The following is a 17,589-nucleotide window of genomic DNA, read 5'->3' as shown; positions in this document are numbered from 1 at the left end:
GGACAGGTGATGAGACAGACAGATGATGAGACAGACAGGTGATGAGACAGACAGGTGATGAGACAGACAGATGATGAGACAGACAGGTGATGAGACAGACAGGTGATGAGACAGACACATGATGAGACAGACAGATGATGAGACAGACAGGTGATGAGACAGACAGGTGATGAGACAGACAGGTGATGAGACAGACAGGTGATGAGACAGACAGGTGATGAGACAGACAGGTGATGAGACAGACAGATGATGAGACAGACAGGTGATGAGACAGACAGATGATGAGACAGACAGGTGATGAGACAGACAGATAATGAGACAGACAGATGATGAGACAGACAGATGATGAGACAGACAGGTGATGAGACAGACAGATAATGAGACAGACAGAGGATGAGACAGACAGATGATGAGACAGACAGATGATGAGACAGACAGATGATGAGACAGACAGGTGATGAGACAGACAGATGATGAGACAGACAGAGGATGAGACAGACAGAGGATGAGACAGACAGGTGATGAGACAGACAGGTGATGAGACAGACAGATGATGAGACAGACAGAGGATGAGACAGACAGGTGATGAGACAGACAGATAATGAGACAGACAGATGATGAGACAGACAGAGGATGAGACAGACAGGTGATGAGACAGACAGATAATGAGACAGACAGATGATGAGACAGACAGGTGATGAGACAGACAGGTGATGAGACAGACAGGTGATGAGACAGACAGGTGATGAGACAGACAGGTGATGAGACAGACAGATGATGAGACAGACAGATGATGAGACAGACAGGTGATGAGACAGATGGATGATGAGACAGACAGATAATGAGACAGACAGGTGATGAGACAGACAGGTGATGAGACAGACGGATAATGAGACAGACAGGTGATGAGACAGACGGATAATGAGACAGACAGGTGATGAGACAGACAGGTGATGAGACAGACAGATAATGAGACAGACAGATAATGAGACAGACAGGTGATGAGACAGACAGATAATGAGACAGACAGGTGATGAGACAGACAGATGATGAGACAGACAGATAATGAGACAGACAGGTGATGAGACAGACAGATGATGAGACAGACAGGTGATGAGACAGACAGGTGATGAGACAGATGGATGATGAGACAGACAGGTGATGAGACAGACAGAGGATGAGACAGACAGATGATGAGACAGACAGAGGATGAGACAGACGGATAATGAGACAGACAGGTGATGAGACAGACAGATGATGAGACAGACAGGTGATGAGACAGACAGATGATGAGACAGACGGATAATGAGACAGACAGGTGATGAGACAGACAGATGATGAGACAGACGGATAATGAGACAGACAGGTGATGAGACAGACACATGATGAGACAGACGGGTGATGAGACAGACGGATAATGAGACAGACAGGTGATGAGACAGACACATGATGAGACAGACAGGTGATGAGACAGACGGATAATGAGACAGACACATGATGAGACAGACAGATGATGAGACAGACAGGTGATGAGACAGACGGATAATGAGACAGACAGATGATGAGACAGACAGATGATGAGACAGACGGATAATATGACAGACAGGTGATGAGACAGACGGATAATGAGACAGACACATGATGAGACAGACAGATATTATGACAGATACATGATGGGACAGACAGATGATGAGACAGACAGGTGATGAGACAGACAGATAATATGACAGATACATGATGGGACAGACAGATGATGAGACAGACAGGTGATGAGACAGACAGATAATATGACAGATACATGATGGGACAGACAGATGATGAGACAGACAGGTGATGAGACAGACAGGTGATGAAACAGACATTCTACTCATTCATTCCATTAAAACGTAGAATAAACATTTACAGACTTTTTTTTAAATGGTCCATTTGCATGTTCTTGGTATCTGAAATCTATGGATCTCGGGGAATGTATTCCCAGTGTCAGAAATACTGTGTCTGTTACTAGGCTTGAGTAAATTGTAATGAACCAAAGGATAATTCATCTTTGATGGTGAATAACACCATGCTAACATTGACCAGACGTGAAAGATTCAGCACCTTCTTGAGATCAAGTGTACAAAAAATTACAGGGTTTTTTGTAGATACAGTACTGAATTTTGCCTTCCGGACACATGCAATTTGAAATATGAATATAGAATATCAGGCCTATAAATTACCTTATTATGGCCAAGTCACACATCTATGGATCGGGCCAATTCTCATCTTTCTATCTGAATTTAGTACCAGCAGGCGCCCCTGACAGGGCAGCAAAAACCGCGAATGAAATCTACAGTACAGTTACTTCTTTGTAATATAAATAGCTCCACCATTTTTCATCTGATTGAGCCGCGTTTTTTTTCAGACGTTCACAGAAAGGTAAAGAAACAAACTACGTTCTATTTTATGGCAATAGCGTTCAGGTTTGTTTGACCCGTGAAATATGATCCCAAAAAAAAGGTACAAAAAATAAAAAGGTTCACACTGGAAGTCAGATGATTGACAGGGGCTGGCATGAGCTGGGAAGTGTAGTTTTATGAAATTCGAAAGCCCATCGAAAGCCCTGGGTCTCCTCGTTCATAGGACTACACACACTTATGACAGCTTCCTTTATGTCCGTCTAATTCATCCGGTTTCCGTCGGGGTATTTATGAGATATTTATGAACTCATATTTAGCTATTAACACTTAAAATCATTGGTAAACAAACGTAGTGCTGAAAAAGAAATGCAACATTAATTAATACGTTCTGTATTGATCGATCTATGGCGTGATATGAATCTCGGCCCCGTACCAGGCCCCTCGAGCTTAAAGGGGTTAATCGCATGATCGCCCACAGTTAACTGTGATTAATCGCATATTAATCGCAAATTTTTATATCTGTTCAAAATGTACCATAAAGGGATATTTTTCAAATGTTTAATACTCTTATCAACATGGGAGTGGTTATGCTTGCCTTATGCAAATGTATGTTTATTAAATAAAATAAATAACCAACATGACAAATATTGTCCAGAAAAACAAAGGTACTGCATTTAGCATGAAGTAAAGGTGCTGCACTCATAACGTGGCAAAGCCCAATAGGCAACAATAGATGGCCATAATGACCCACGAACATTGGTACTCTGGTAATATGAATACTGTCCAACTTTACTCTTATAAAGGTTCACTAAAACATCCCGTTCTTTTAAGCATTAAAATCAAACGATGGACCTCAATGCATCGTAACAACAGACACATTGTACAACAGGTATACATTGTTGAGCTACATTTTCCATTGTTCAAAGATCATTTCCTGGGTCCCTCGCTAAAGCAAGTCACACAATGTAATTGCGTCCAACCTCACATGGGGAAAAATAAAGGGTCACAAAAACATCCCCTTCTACTATGTGGAATCAAAACGTTAGGTTATGTATATAACCAAGTTCTGTTAATACTAGTGACGCTCAGCGTCATATTGCATATATCTCGCTTCAGCGTATATACACTGAATACATTTCAAAATGTACCTTTACATGCCAGCATTCATCTGGCCACACCCCCATCCGCTTACCTACATAAGCAGGGGTGGTGCCACACACTCATCTCCTTCCCAACAAATTTCACCACAATGAAAAATCAAGGGCCGCAGCGGCGTCTAGACGCTGAGCGTCACTAGTATTAACAGAACTTGGTTATATACATAACCTAACGTTCTGTTTCATACTAGCTCCCGCTCAGCGTCATATTGCATAGCAGGAGCTGAGTGGGAGCTAGAAGCTCGACAAATGTACCCCGCTGTAGCCCCCCACAACCATCAGACCGGGGAGGATCGAGCCCCCCCGACCCTCCCTAATGGAGGATACCCCCCCTATTGGAGGTTCACGGGAGGGCGACGGATCCGACCGTGCGAAGAGGCACTCAAGCAACTCAACGCACAGGGTGAGCAGACCGTGGCTTGACCCCACGACTACACACACGCACAACCCGCATGCCACCCGGGAACGAACGGAAGGAACAACCTCGTTACTGCCCCCAGAAATCACGGGGTCAAGAGCAAACCCAACCCCGTGGCAAGGCCGTAGCAGCGGAGCGCGAAGGAAGACCCAGACCCACTGAAGGGACTGGAGCCCCTGGAAAACGGGGGCCCGGAGAGGTCAATGACGCCAGGCATCAAGACCCCACCAGGTGGTCACTTAGTGACACCGCCCCCCACATCGCCAGCGTATTCGGATAAGGCCCCTCTCAAGAGCGGGCCCTTTCCCTCCAGTAGCACACCGCCTGGCACACTGACCCTGCAGAACAGGCAGTCAGCATGGCCGTAAGCACACAAAAAAGGTTAACCAACGGAAGCAGGCAGCGCAGCGGGGAAAACCAGGCAACAGGCTGTAACCTGAGCCTGGAGCACTGCGGACGAGACAGGCGCCAAAGGAGTCAGCTGAAAACAGCCGCCCCGGCGGAAGGGGCGTATGCTGGCGTTGTTGCATGACCAAGCCTCCATTTAAAAAAAAACCACCCAGAGGGGTTGAGGCAGAGAAGGCTGACATGATTGGCAGACGTCATGAACGTGCAGGGGCACCCTCAACCGGGTAACCTGGGAGTTTACACTGCTCCAACACACCAGGGAATCAACCACCTTGTCGTTACCCAATGCGGTGGTTGTTCCTATAACCCCTCAAGAAAAAACTCCAAAACACACCTGCGGGTACACACCGGCTATACCGCAGTACAAGTGTTTCAGTTTTCAAAAAAGGGTTATCCCAGGCCTACGGGTCGACGAAACATTACTTCTGACCGGGCCCGGCGATACGGGAAGCACAGGGTCACCAGAGGAGGTCAAAGACCACCCCAACAGGCCCCTCTTCGCCATGCGTGAGAGAGGAGCGAAAAGAATGGAGAACCAGCCCCAAGCACACCGTACTTGGTATTCCCAGGCGGTCTCCCAACCAAGTACTAACCAGGACCAACCTGCGTAGCGGCCGAGATCCGACGAGATCGAGCGTGTACAGGTTGGCATGGCCATAAGCCATTAAAGCCTGTCAAAGATGACGTCGTAGTCAGAGTGTTTAAAGCATGTTATAGTCTCAGAACGTTCAACAGTGTAGCATTAAGCTAACGGCCGCACTCGGTCGATAGCAGCAAGCTAACGTTCCCTAGCCTAGTGACACAACAGGTTAGCGCCTGCAGCTAACAGCTGACTGGCTAACACAGTAGGCCACAACTAGCACGCCAGCTAAGCAGCTATCCGACTGATAGCAACAAGCTAACGTTTACTAGCCTGGTAAACACAGCGAGCTAGCGCTGCAGCTAACAGCTGACTGGCTAACACAGTAGGCCACAACTAACACGCAAGCTAAGCAGCTATCACCTGAACTTGTACACACGATATAACAAGCCACACTCAGACAGGCCGCCGTTCTGAAACCCTCCTCACCTTTTAAGAGAGAAGAGAAACGAGATGTTAACACAGTTTTACAACAGTGATTTTACCATACATCCGGCGGAGCCAGTACAAGTCCCATCTGGGCTGTAGCCGACTTGAACATGGATTTTCCGATAACGAACATCCATGCCCACATTTCCTCGTTTAGGGTATACTCTCATTTGTATATGAAAGATGGGGCCTATACGGTGACAGAGAAGTACCCACACGTCCAGAGATCCTGGGATCACCAGTTACTGGTCGTGGCCCACTAGTTGCTATAATGGGCTTCAAACCAAGATCCTCCGCCGTCGCCTAAAAAGGCTGAACAAAGGACCCTAATCTGGGGCCGGTTTTCGTAAACATTGTCAGCTAGCCCCCATAGCACTAACAGACAAGTGGAGCTTGCAAGCAAACATTACTCACCAAACCTGGAACCCACCGCTTCTCACAACAGTCGGTGCGTCCTACAGTCCAGCTGTGTCGCTGGAGGGTTTTACCCCATCCAGCCGCAGCAAAGAGGACTGCAGTTGGGAGGCATGTAAGCGGCGTGAACTCCCAATACGAAAAAACCGGTGGAGGAGTAGAATGATCATCATCTTCCAGACACTCCAGTACGAAGACAATATCGCCGTATTTTCTCGAATATAGTGAGAGAGAAAATAAAGATATGATGTCAACGTATATCTCCTTGTTCTTCCTTTCCTCAGAGTAAATTTTTTTCTCCACGTCAAGTGGGCATATAGCAGGCACTTCCTTGTGGATGAAATTTGAGAAGGAGATGAGTGTGTGGCACCACCCCTGCTTATGTAGGTAAGCGGATGGGGGTGTGGCCAGATGAATGCTGTAAAGGTACATTTTGAAATTTATTCAGTGTATATACGCTGAAGCAAGATATATGCAATATGACGCTGAGCGGGAGCTAGTATGAAACAGAACAGTGCCACACAGGGCTGCCTGGGAGAAATGCGAGGCCCTGTGCGAGATTTAAACGCGATTAACAAAACATTCGGGAGGGGAAGGAAGGAAGAGTGGGGTAATGTCCAATGGACATCTTACCTGCACCAAGGAACGCAGGGCGAAAGGCCGCAACACAGGTCTCCACGTTGACGAAAGGCCTCTCGCTGGCGGGACAAAAAGAAGCTATGGCCGGAGCCTTGTCATGGTGCAGGCCCGACTACATCTTCTGTCAAAGATGATGTCGTAGTCAGAGTGCCAGGGCCCCCTGCTATTCTCACGGCTAATGTCAATGGTCGTAGCACAAGCTAACAGCTAACTCTAGGCTAACTGATAGCATCAAACTAGCGTTCCCAGCCGAGCGCAGCCGGCAGCTAACGTCGTAGCTAAACAGCTAACTGGCTAACAGTTAGCTCAACCCGGCTATCGCTAACCATTAGCTAACGCAGAAGCAAGCTATGCGGCTACCACTGAAAAACTGTACAACGTGAGAAAAGCAATACAGGCCAACACTTCAGACAGCCGCTGTGTTTTCCTCTTCTCATACGAAGAGAGAAGGGAAAAAGAAGGCAATACACGTCCCACTACAGAGTGGTGTTTACCATAGCGGTGCCGGCAACAAGTCCAGGCCACACACCGTTAGCTACTAGTACTACAACAGCTAGTCGGCCCGGTTGGCTCCCGAGAGAGAGAGAGAGAGAGAGAGATAGAGAGAGAGAGAGAGAGAGAGAGAGAGAGAGAGAGAGAGAGAGAGAGAGGAGATTAGTATAGAGTGCATTAAAAACTCACCAAACGTCCAAGAGGATGGAGACAACCGCGTGGAGTTGACGAAGTTCATCTGCCGAACGACCATCCTCTTCATCTTGGCATAACAATGCTGCACGCGCTGTCTCTAGGTTAGCTAACGCTAGTTAGCCTTTAGCTAAGCTAGCTACTAGCCGACATCATCATGGCTATATCCCGACTGAACCACACGTTAGCACTCAATATTATAACGTAGCTAAAGCTAACTAGCTGTCCCTGTCTTTAGCCGGGATGGCTAGCCTGACTGAACTGTCTAACATGCAACAACTTTCATCTTCAGTCCATCTGCCGAACGATGTCCTCTTCATCTTGGCTGGCATAACCTCCAATGCTGCACGCACGAAATAGTCAGACGCTAGTGATGGGTCGGTCATGAGCGACTCGTTCATAAGAACCGATTCATTGCCGTGAACGTGAGTCGAATCGCTCACGTCTGGCAATGAGTCGGTTCACGATTTTACTCAGAAATGTTTGTCTGAAGATGTCTGTCACCAGACTTACATTTATTTTTCTTGATTATATGAACTGGCATGACTTAATATTTATACATTTTTACAATTACAAAAAAATAAAACAATATATTATGAATGAATGAAAATTGCCTCCTTTACCACCATATATATTTGGTTGTATGCCAAACTTTTTTTCGTTGTACTGTACTTGTGCCATATGACAATACATTTGAATCTAATCTAATATATATATATATAACACGCTAACTTTGACAGCCCTTAATTATCACATAGGCGTAGTTTTATATAAGGACGCTGGGGACATGTCCTACCAAAGACACATAGTTCTATATAGGGACATGTCCTACCAAAGACACATTGTTTTATATAGGGACGCTGGGGACATGTTCTACCAAAGACACATTGTTTTATATAGGGACGCTGAGACATGTTCTACCAAAGACACATTGTTTTATATAGGGACGCTGAGACATGTTCTACCAAAGACACATAGTTCTATATAGGGACGCTGGGACATGTCCTACCAAAGACACATAGTTTTATATAGGGACGCTGAGACATGTTCTACCAAAGACACATAGTTCTATATAGGGACGCTGGGACATGTCCTACCAAAGACACATAGTTTTATATAGGGACGCTGGGACATGTCCTACCAAAGACACATAGTTTTATATAGGGACGCTGAGACATGTCCTACCAAAGACACATAGTTTTATATAGGGACGCTGGGGACATGTCCTACCAAAGACACATCGTTTTATATAGGGACGCTGGGGACATGTTCTACCAAAGACACATAGTTTTATATAGGGACGCTGTTACATGTCCTACCAAAGACACATAGTTTTATATAGGGACGCTGGGACATGTCCTACCAAAGACACATCGTTCTATATAGGGACGCTGAGACATGTCCTACTAAAGACACATAGTTTTATATAGGGACGCTGGGACATGTCCTACCAAAGACACATAGTTTTATATAGGGACGCTGAGACATGTCCTACCAAAGACACATAGTTTTATATAGGGACGCTGTTACATGTCCTACTAAAGACACATAGTTTTATATAGGGACGCTGAGACATGTCCTACTAAAGACACATAGTTTTATATAGGGACGCTGAGACATGTCCTACCAAAGACACATCGTTTTATATAGGGACGCTGAGACATGTCCTACCAAAGACACATAGTTCTATATAGGGACGCTGGGACATGTCCTACCAAAGACACATAGTTTTATATAGGGACACTGAGACATGTCCTACCAAAGACACATAGTTTTATATAGGGACGCTGGGGACATGTCCTACCAAAGACACATCGTTTTATATAGGGACGCTGGGACATGTCCTACCAAAGACACATAGTTTTATATAGGGACACTGAGACATGTCCTACCAAAGACACATAGTTTTATATAGGGACGCTGGGACATGTCCTACCAAAGACACATAGTTTTATATAGGGACACTGAGACATGTCCTACCAAAGACACATAGTTTTATATAGGGACGCTGGGACATGTCCTACCAAAGACACATAGTTTTATATAGGGACGCTGAGACATGTCCTACCAAAGACACATAGTTTTATATAGGGACGCTGAGACATGTCCTACCAAAGACACATCGTTTTATATAGGGACGCTGTTACATGTCCTACCAAAGACACATAGTTTTATATAGGGACGCTGGGACATGTCCTACCAAAGACACATCGTTTTATATAGGGACGCTGAGACATGTCCTACCAAAGACACATAGTTTTATATAGGGACGCTGAGACATGTCCTACCAAAGACACATAGTTTTATATAGGGACGCTGGGACATGTCCTACCAAAGACACATAGTTTTATATAGGGACGCTGAGACATGTCCTACCAAAGACACATCGTTTTATATAGGGACGCTGGGACATGTCCTACCAAAGACACATCGTTTTATATAGGGACGCTGAGACATGTCCTACCAAAGACACATCGTTTTATATAGGGACGCTGAGACATGTCCTACCAAAGACACATAGTTTTATATAGGGACGCTGAGACATGTCCTACCAAAGACACATAGTTTTATATAGGGACGCTGGGGACATATCCTACCAAAGACACATAGTTTTATATAGGGACGCTGAGACATGTCCTACCAAATACAAAGAAACATGAATTATCCCGACCAAAAGAACTGCAGAGTGAAAACTGTAGTTTTAGTTTTATAATTCATAACATCACGGTCTTGCAAAATCTGTTAGGTTGTACAGAAGGCTGTGTAGGTTGTACAGAAGGTTGACAGACAAAATCTTTTTAATTTTGGTGAGGGTTTTTGGACACAATCTGCTATCAATTTGTATGCAGCAAGTGCACATGTAGGACAAACATATCAGTTCAGGAGGTTAATTAAAGAAACATGTCATCAGGATCATCTAATGCTCATCTTTATTTTTCACACTGTTTACGACTAAAAGCTAAAAAAAAACTAAACTAAACAAAAAAAAATGTAAAACCTTGTAACCTGGTACCTACTGTCTTTCACTAGTACGCTTCTTCTTCTTTCGTGTAACGTCAGAGGTCCAACTCCGTATCTTGTAGCCATGCCCTTAACTCTGGTCCCACATCAAAGAGGCTGGCTTCCGAGGGTGGTTTGTATAGGGGGCAGATGGTCAGGATGTGGTCAACAGTCTGCTCAGGGTCTCCACACTCACATGCAGCGCTGTCTGCCAGGCCCCACTTCTTTAATGATGCTTTAAAGCGACCAACCCCAGATCTTAAACGGTTCAGCAGAACCCATTGCCGGCGTGGAAGATCGTCTCCTGTGGCGCCATCTCCTGGATCCCAGATGTGGTGGTGGATACGGGTTGGCCCAGCACTCTCCCACTCTCTCTTCCAGGCTGCCGCCAGCCATCCATTTCTGGATAGGTCCTCAGTGGTGGAACGGAGCATCTCTTGTGCCACCTTGTTGTAGGGGTGGCGGGACTTGAGTCTGCTCATAGGTGCTGTTGTTGTTGTGGTGTTGTGTAGGATGTGCCAGTCATGCTTCACTGCCTTCCTTGCTAGGGCGAGAGTGGCAGCCTCTCGTCGTAGGCCAGCTGGTGCGATTCCTGCAAGGACTGGCAGCAGGAAGACTAAGGAATCTACCTTGCTTATTTTACTATATACTATGCTAATAATGCACTCAAGTCTGTAACACTCAAGTTCAACACTGTTTGACGAACTATGTTACTTACCCTTAGCTGCCAGAGTTGTACCCTCCCTGCAGACAGAACTTGTACGACGCTTTGGATAAAAGCGGCAGCTAACTGACTAATGTGAATGTAAAAGTGCTGACAGTAGGGAAAGGGTGTAAGCAACCTAACTAATCAGTTTTCACACTTCAGTGATGTGGTGTCAAATGGATTGAGAAAGTTGCTGTGCAGTGGCTTCCTGGGCTATATCAGGGCTGTGCCAATCAGGGCTGTGCTATATCAGGGCTGTGCCAATCAGGGCTGTGCTATATCAGGGCTGTGCCAATCAGTGTTGACCTGGAGATGACATCTTCACCACAACACACTTCGCTGAAGAGACTTTACAGCACTATTATTACATTACCATCTGCCCCTCAGACGTAGATGCTCCTTTTCACAGCAGAATTGATTTTTTTTTTCTCCAAATTTTTCTGTGATTTTTCTCCCCATCCCAATTTACCTCTCATGCCAATTCTCCCTCCCCTGTCCTGATCGTGGCTCGCATATGCCCCCCACTGGCCGGTTGTAGGGAGGATAGAAGCCTTGCATCACATGTCCCCTCCGATACATGTGGAGGCAGCCTGTCACATCTTTTCACCTGCCAGCGCGGACTCTCATTTGGCGAGGAGTAACGTGTGGGAGGCTCACACTGCCCCCGCCATTTTCCTGACTTTGCTGTGCAGGCGCCCCAACCGACCTGTAGGAGTCGCTGTTCACAACGACCAGACTACCACCCTTCGACTTCCCACCCGCTAACTCTGCCAATTGAGTTAGTATGATGGCCGGCCCAAGCCGGAGGCAACGCAGACAGCCGGATTCGAACCCGGTGTCTCTTGCGTTGGTGACGAGTGCAATGTCCGCTGCGCCACCCAGCCGCCTCATAATTGATTTGTTTGTGTTATGAGGGGCGCCAGAGAATCCAGGCTGAGGGACGGCATTGTAGCCGCGAAGGTGTCCGGGGAGGTATTAGAGGGAACCGGGGCCATGTGGGTAGTGATGAGATCAAGTGTACAAAGAATCCAAGCAAATTAATAAAGGGCAGATGATTTACAGGGTTTTTTGTAGATACGGTACTGAATTTTTATATGCTATTTGAAATATGAATATAGAATATTAGGCCTATAAATGACCTTATTATGGCCAAGTCACACATCTATGGATCTGGTCAAATCTTATCTTTCCAATGGCAGAGTTCTATTTGGATTTAGTCCAGTCATGTCTAGTCATGTTTATTCATATAGCCCAATAACACAGTTATATGTTCAACAGGCTTTGCGTGCCCACATGAAACACTTTATATTGTGCCAGTAATCCTTAGTCCCTTGGTAACGGCTTTGTATGTTTAATAAATACATTCACAATTAGTTGTCTCTAAGTAAGACACCTGCAATCTTTGGAAAAACCTAAGAGGCAATTGGAATTCTCGATAAAAAGCCACGCAAACCTTATCGAGGGCAAATAAATATTTGTGGGGTATTATTTGAAACCAACCTTCGGTTTTACAAGAAACCTAATAATACAAAAGTATCAAGGTCAACACAGTCGGCATGAAGGTGTCATACAGAGCTCGGGAATAAAGAACCACAGAGAGTTATGTATCTCACTTCAGAGTCAGGCAGGAAACAGGATGCAACAGTGTTAAACTTCTGTGTAAAGAGAGGTCAGTTTTATATGAGTTTCCCTGAGGCACCATGTTGGTTTCCATGGAGCCCAAACCCCCTGATGTCTGGCTACCACCTGCTATCTCCTGAGCCCCTGATGTCTGGCTACCACCTGCTATCTCTCGAGCCTCTGGCACTTCCCCTAGAGCCTCACCACGTCCATAAACGCTACCTCATTTATGGTCTAAGCCATCAGTGTTTTGCTGCTAAGCCTCAACTTCCTCTGACTCCTCCAGACAGAGTACCTTCGGGGCCTTTGCTTGTCTCTCTGGTTAACACCCCATTGTTTTAATAATATTATGCTGACTGCTGACAATGTACAGTGGGGCAGTGACACTGTTTTTCCATAGATGGAATTCTTCTGCCCGAATAGAGTGTGGCTCCGTCGGCATGGGGACAGGTATGGGTTATTAAACCAGCTTCGTCTGTGGTTCACACACGTGGCTCAGTCTTGACCTTGAGCTTTTTCCTATTGATTTATTTCTCTGCTAAGGCGGGGGATTTTGAATTTCAAAGTGGCAGGTTTTGAAAAACTCACTAACCAGAATTCTAGCAGGGGTGTAACATTAACTCTTTCACTACAACACTACCAAAGGGTTAACCCTTTCAGTGCAACAATACAGAAGGTTAACCCTTTCACTGCCACATGACAAAGGGTTAACCCGTTCACAACCACACTACAGAAGGTTAACCCTTTCACATACCACACTACAGACGGTTAAAACCAAAAGCCACTGGTAAACGAGAAAGGAAAACACTGTTAATTTTAGGCGGGAAAAAAGGATTCAAAGCTTTGCGTTTCCATTGTTGAGAATATAAAATGTTAGACCATCTCTTAATCCTTTCACTGCCACACGACAGCCGGTTAACCCTTTCACTGTGACAATACAGAAGGTTAGCCCTTTACTATCACACAACCGACGGCGATGCTCCATCATTAGCATCATTAGCTCCGTGGGACTCTGGCGAAATTATCTGTTTCTTAGCGCATTGCAATGACATTAGTGTACTTACTTGATTATATTCATCTGTTATGTGTTAGTTTGTGGGTATATGTTATATGAAACTGTGTACAATGCTCTGTCCCCAGGTTGGACAGTGAGCTGAAGCCCGGTAGCCATTTGGGTCTTGAGGAGGACGAGGGCTTCAGTGACTGGACTCACAAGTTGGAAAAACATAAACAGCGCCACCTGAACGAACAGGAGGTCCGAGAAGACCAGAGGCCTGAAGTGAACAGATCTTCCAAACCCACACAGAAATGTCACAGTGAAGAAGGGGAGGACTCACAAGATGCTTCCAGAAGATATGAAGCTGAAAAGGTACACCAACAGGGGGGACTGTATTTAATGTCTGCCCTCAATGTTTGATGTCTTTCAGTCTTCCTAATGTAACCCACAATGCAAAGTATCGAGGGCCGGCCTAGTCTTGTTTTGCTGTTATGTTAGGTACTAAATCATGATACAGTTAACAGTTACTAGTGCAAATCAAAGATGGTGGCTGACACTAGCTCTAACATTTGGTAGTTAATCAAATTTAATAAAATGTATTTGTAAGGCCCGACAACACACATTAATGTCCCCATGGGCCGGACATGTCTTCTTTAAACAAATCAAGAAGAAACATCACAATAAATCAAGAATAAATCAAAACGCGAAGGTAAGGAAAAACTCACTAAAAACCTAGCAATAGGAAAAAAAACACCACAGGCAATGTGGAGGGGAGAAACCTTAGAAGGGCCGTTCAAGGGGGGAACTCCCTTCTTAGATGTCGTGATTGTAGTTTTGCTATAAAACAGGCGAAACAGTTGGTAAGCATGTACATATTATATGTGTAATGAAACACAAATAAGTACATGCAATAGCAACTGGGGTACATAATGACATTTTGAAAGATTGAAAATAGAGCTGATGATGGATCCATTTGAGGTATCGGGCGGCGTAGAGAGGATCGCATCCTTAGCTAACAGCAAAAGAGGATGTGTTGGACACTTTGCCTCGTGAGGTATAAGGATGACTGAATGACATCAAATGTGGGAGCAGATGTATTTAAAGGGGCCCTATTGTAAAATAAACTGGCCTTTTCCTGTGTTTTGCATTGTTTTTACACAATGAGGGGTCAACACTGAGAAATTGTGAAATATGTGCAAAATGTGTAAAAAAATGGCACAAGCTTGTTAACTTAGTCTTTTTTATTTTTATTTTTATTTTTTTTTTGGGTCCATACAAACAATGTCATGACTTCACATTAATTTATCCAAGCCTTCTGTAGTACAATTTTCATCCAGGGTTACTGAATCTGAGTTAGTGCAGAAGTGCAGAAGTACAAATACACAAATGAGGACCAATACCGTCAATAACAACCTATACTTTTTTCCCCCCCTGACACTCAATAACTTAGTCTTTTCTACCTAATGTTTAACCGAAAACACAAGTTTGATATGATAATGCTGGATCTTGAGTCATATTTGATCTGCAACACTTAGCTTGACATTTTGATCTGAATTTTGTTCAATGATACATGCTCATACACCATTGTTAGATGTACGATAATTATTGTATTTACACAATAAAAGTGTCTCGCTCGTTACAGGTACAGAAACAACCCATTAAAAACAGGACTGAAACAGAGTCATAAAATAAACTTCAAAGACATATTTAGGGGACCTCAAAGACTTATATTAACTACAATAGGGACCGTTAATACAGTCCCCCGTCGATCAGTTAGCCTACTAAAAGAGTAGATAATTGTATTTAATTGCACAGGAGGAGCATTTGGCCTAATCCAGTGGTGCAGTATGGAACAGGAGGGACCCCAGATGTACCGGTATACTGTGCTTTTGCTTCCTTCTAGATAGCGGACAGGAAAAAGGGTGTGAAGACCTCCTTCACTTCTAAAGTCTTCATGCCGCAGGACACGAGACACTCGCACAGCAGCGGAGAAGCAGCCGAGAGGACGTCCTATCTGGTCGCAGGAACATTAAGCCCATGGTAAAGAAGTTTTAAGAACCTCTTAAGCCCGAGCCGTCCGGTGGTGGACCACAAATGACATCACGCCATAAATCCATCTCCACAGACTGTATGAATTAATGGTGCATTTTTTTTTATGTAGCCAAGAGGAAAGACCCTAACCTTGTCAAAAAAACAGTCAAAGTGTATATTTTCAGCAATACGTTTGTTTACCAATAGGTTCAAGTGTTATTAGTGAAATATGAGTTTTGGAAATCTATTCAGAAACTAGCGAATATCAACGCTAGGAAATGTGCACCACCATTGTCTTTGTAGTCATATGAGGAGAGGAGACCCAGGGCTTTCGATGGGTGTTGGAATTTTGAAAAACGACACTACATAGCTCAATCCAGTTCCTGTCAATCATATGACTTGTGGATTTACTTTTGTATTTATCTTATTTTTCGGGAATTATCTGCCACAAACCTGAAAATGATTGGCATAAATTAGAACAGGGGTTCCCAAACTTTTCAGGCCGGGACCCAGAAAATAAGGCGTCAGAGAGCCGCGGCCCAATGCACATCGTCTGTTTTTTTTTTTTTTTTTTTGTCATGCGACCGATTTTTTAAGCCAAATATCACTTCAATCCTATTAAGTTAGTTCAAGTTAGTTATTCATTTATATGTGCTATTTATGAGAGGGCTAACTTGTTGCAAAATAATAATGATAATAATTATAGCCTCATTAAAATACTATTGTTGCTTCGGTTGTTTTCAGCGTTTTATGTGCATAATCTGTTATTTAGTTTGAAATGTTCGTTGAAATAAGTAGATTTTTCGTTTTTGTTTATTTATTAAGTTAATATAAAACCATATAGTCACATTTTAGAATACAATAGAATAGAATTTTAGAATACAACTAGAAACACTGTCCTGGCCTGCTTCTAAGTTCAGTGGCCTGACAAAAAAAATGTAAATACAATTTTTTTTTTTTTTTTTTTTTTTTTTAATCATCTCGCGGCCCATCCGTGGCTGCTCGCGGCCCACCTTTGGGTCGCGACCCCGACTTTGGGAACCACTGAATTAGAACACAGTTACTACCTTTCTGTGAACGTCTCGCAAAAAACGGCGTTGCAATCTGATGAAAAATGGCGGAGAAATGTACAATACATAATAAAAAAGTAACTATACTTACAATAGATTTCATTCACGGTTTGTGAATCACTCCGGGTGATACTAAATCCAGATTGAACTCTGCCATTGGAAAGGGGAGATTTGGCCCGATCCATAGATGTGCGACTTGGCTATAATAAGGTCACTTATAGGCCTGATATTCTATATTCTATAATCATATTTCAAATTGCATGTGTTTGGATGGCAGAATTCAGTACTGTATCTACAAAACCTTCTGTTTAATCGTCTTCCCTTTATTAATTTGCTTAGATTTTTTCATGTTTGGTCAATTTTAGCATGGTGTTATTCACTGTCAAAGATGGGGAAAACATTTATATTCTCCTTTGGTTCATTACAATTTACTCGAGCCTAGTAACAGACACAATATTTCTGAAATACATTCCCTGAGATCCATAGATACCAAGAACATGCAAATGGACCTTGTAGAAGTGGAGCAATCTTCTATGTATTTTTAGGCGGATTTTCAGAAAATAGGGCTAGGGCTCAAGAGGTTAAGAATAATTATGTCATAGCCAAACATTCTAGAACATCGAACATTCTAGAACATTTGTGGTGATGTCATAGCCGAACATTCTAGAACATCGAACATTCTAGAACATTTGTGGTGATGTCATGACCGAATCTTCTAGAACATTTCTATACAGTATATTCAGCAATTCTCTCAGCCAGGTCAGTGTGCATCTTTGGACCATCCATTTGGATATCTTTGTTTTACACTCGAGTGGCTGTGGACATAATTTTTCTTTATCAACGAACGTACTACTCAAGAGTAAGTAATTGTAACCAATAGAGTGGAACGTCTGCCCTCATAGTACTGTATCTACAAAGCCTTCTGTTGAATCATCTTTCATTGATTAATTTGCTTAGACTTTTCAGGTATAATAATAAAC

General features: G+C 43.9%; 1 protein-coding gene across 1 annotated transcript in view; it reads left to right on the top strand.

Annotated features, from left to right (window-relative positions):
* lsp1b (lymphocyte specific protein 1 b) overlaps positions 1–17,589 on the top strand; it is a gene marked incomplete at its 5' end in the record, with an annotated part of 114,326 nt that overhangs the window by 48,333 nt on the left and 48,404 nt on the right. Inside the window, 2 exons of the mRNA XM_084337668.1 lie at positions 13,652–13,880; positions 15,412–15,548. Coding sequence (XP_084193794.1) covers positions 13,652–13,880; positions 15,412–15,548 — 366 coding nt within the window. The remainder of the gene's footprint in view (positions 1–13,651; positions 13,881–15,411; positions 15,549–17,589) is intronic.

Source organism: Notolepis coatsorum (genome assembly GCF_963971535.1).
Source record: "Notolepis coatsorum genome assembly, chromosome: 20".
Lineage (NCBI taxonomy): Eukaryota > Metazoa > Chordata > Actinopteri > Aulopiformes > Paralepididae > Notolepis > Notolepis coatsorum.
The sequence above is the reverse complement of the archived record's forward strand: the minus strand, read 5'-3'. Positions and strand labels throughout refer to the sequence as shown.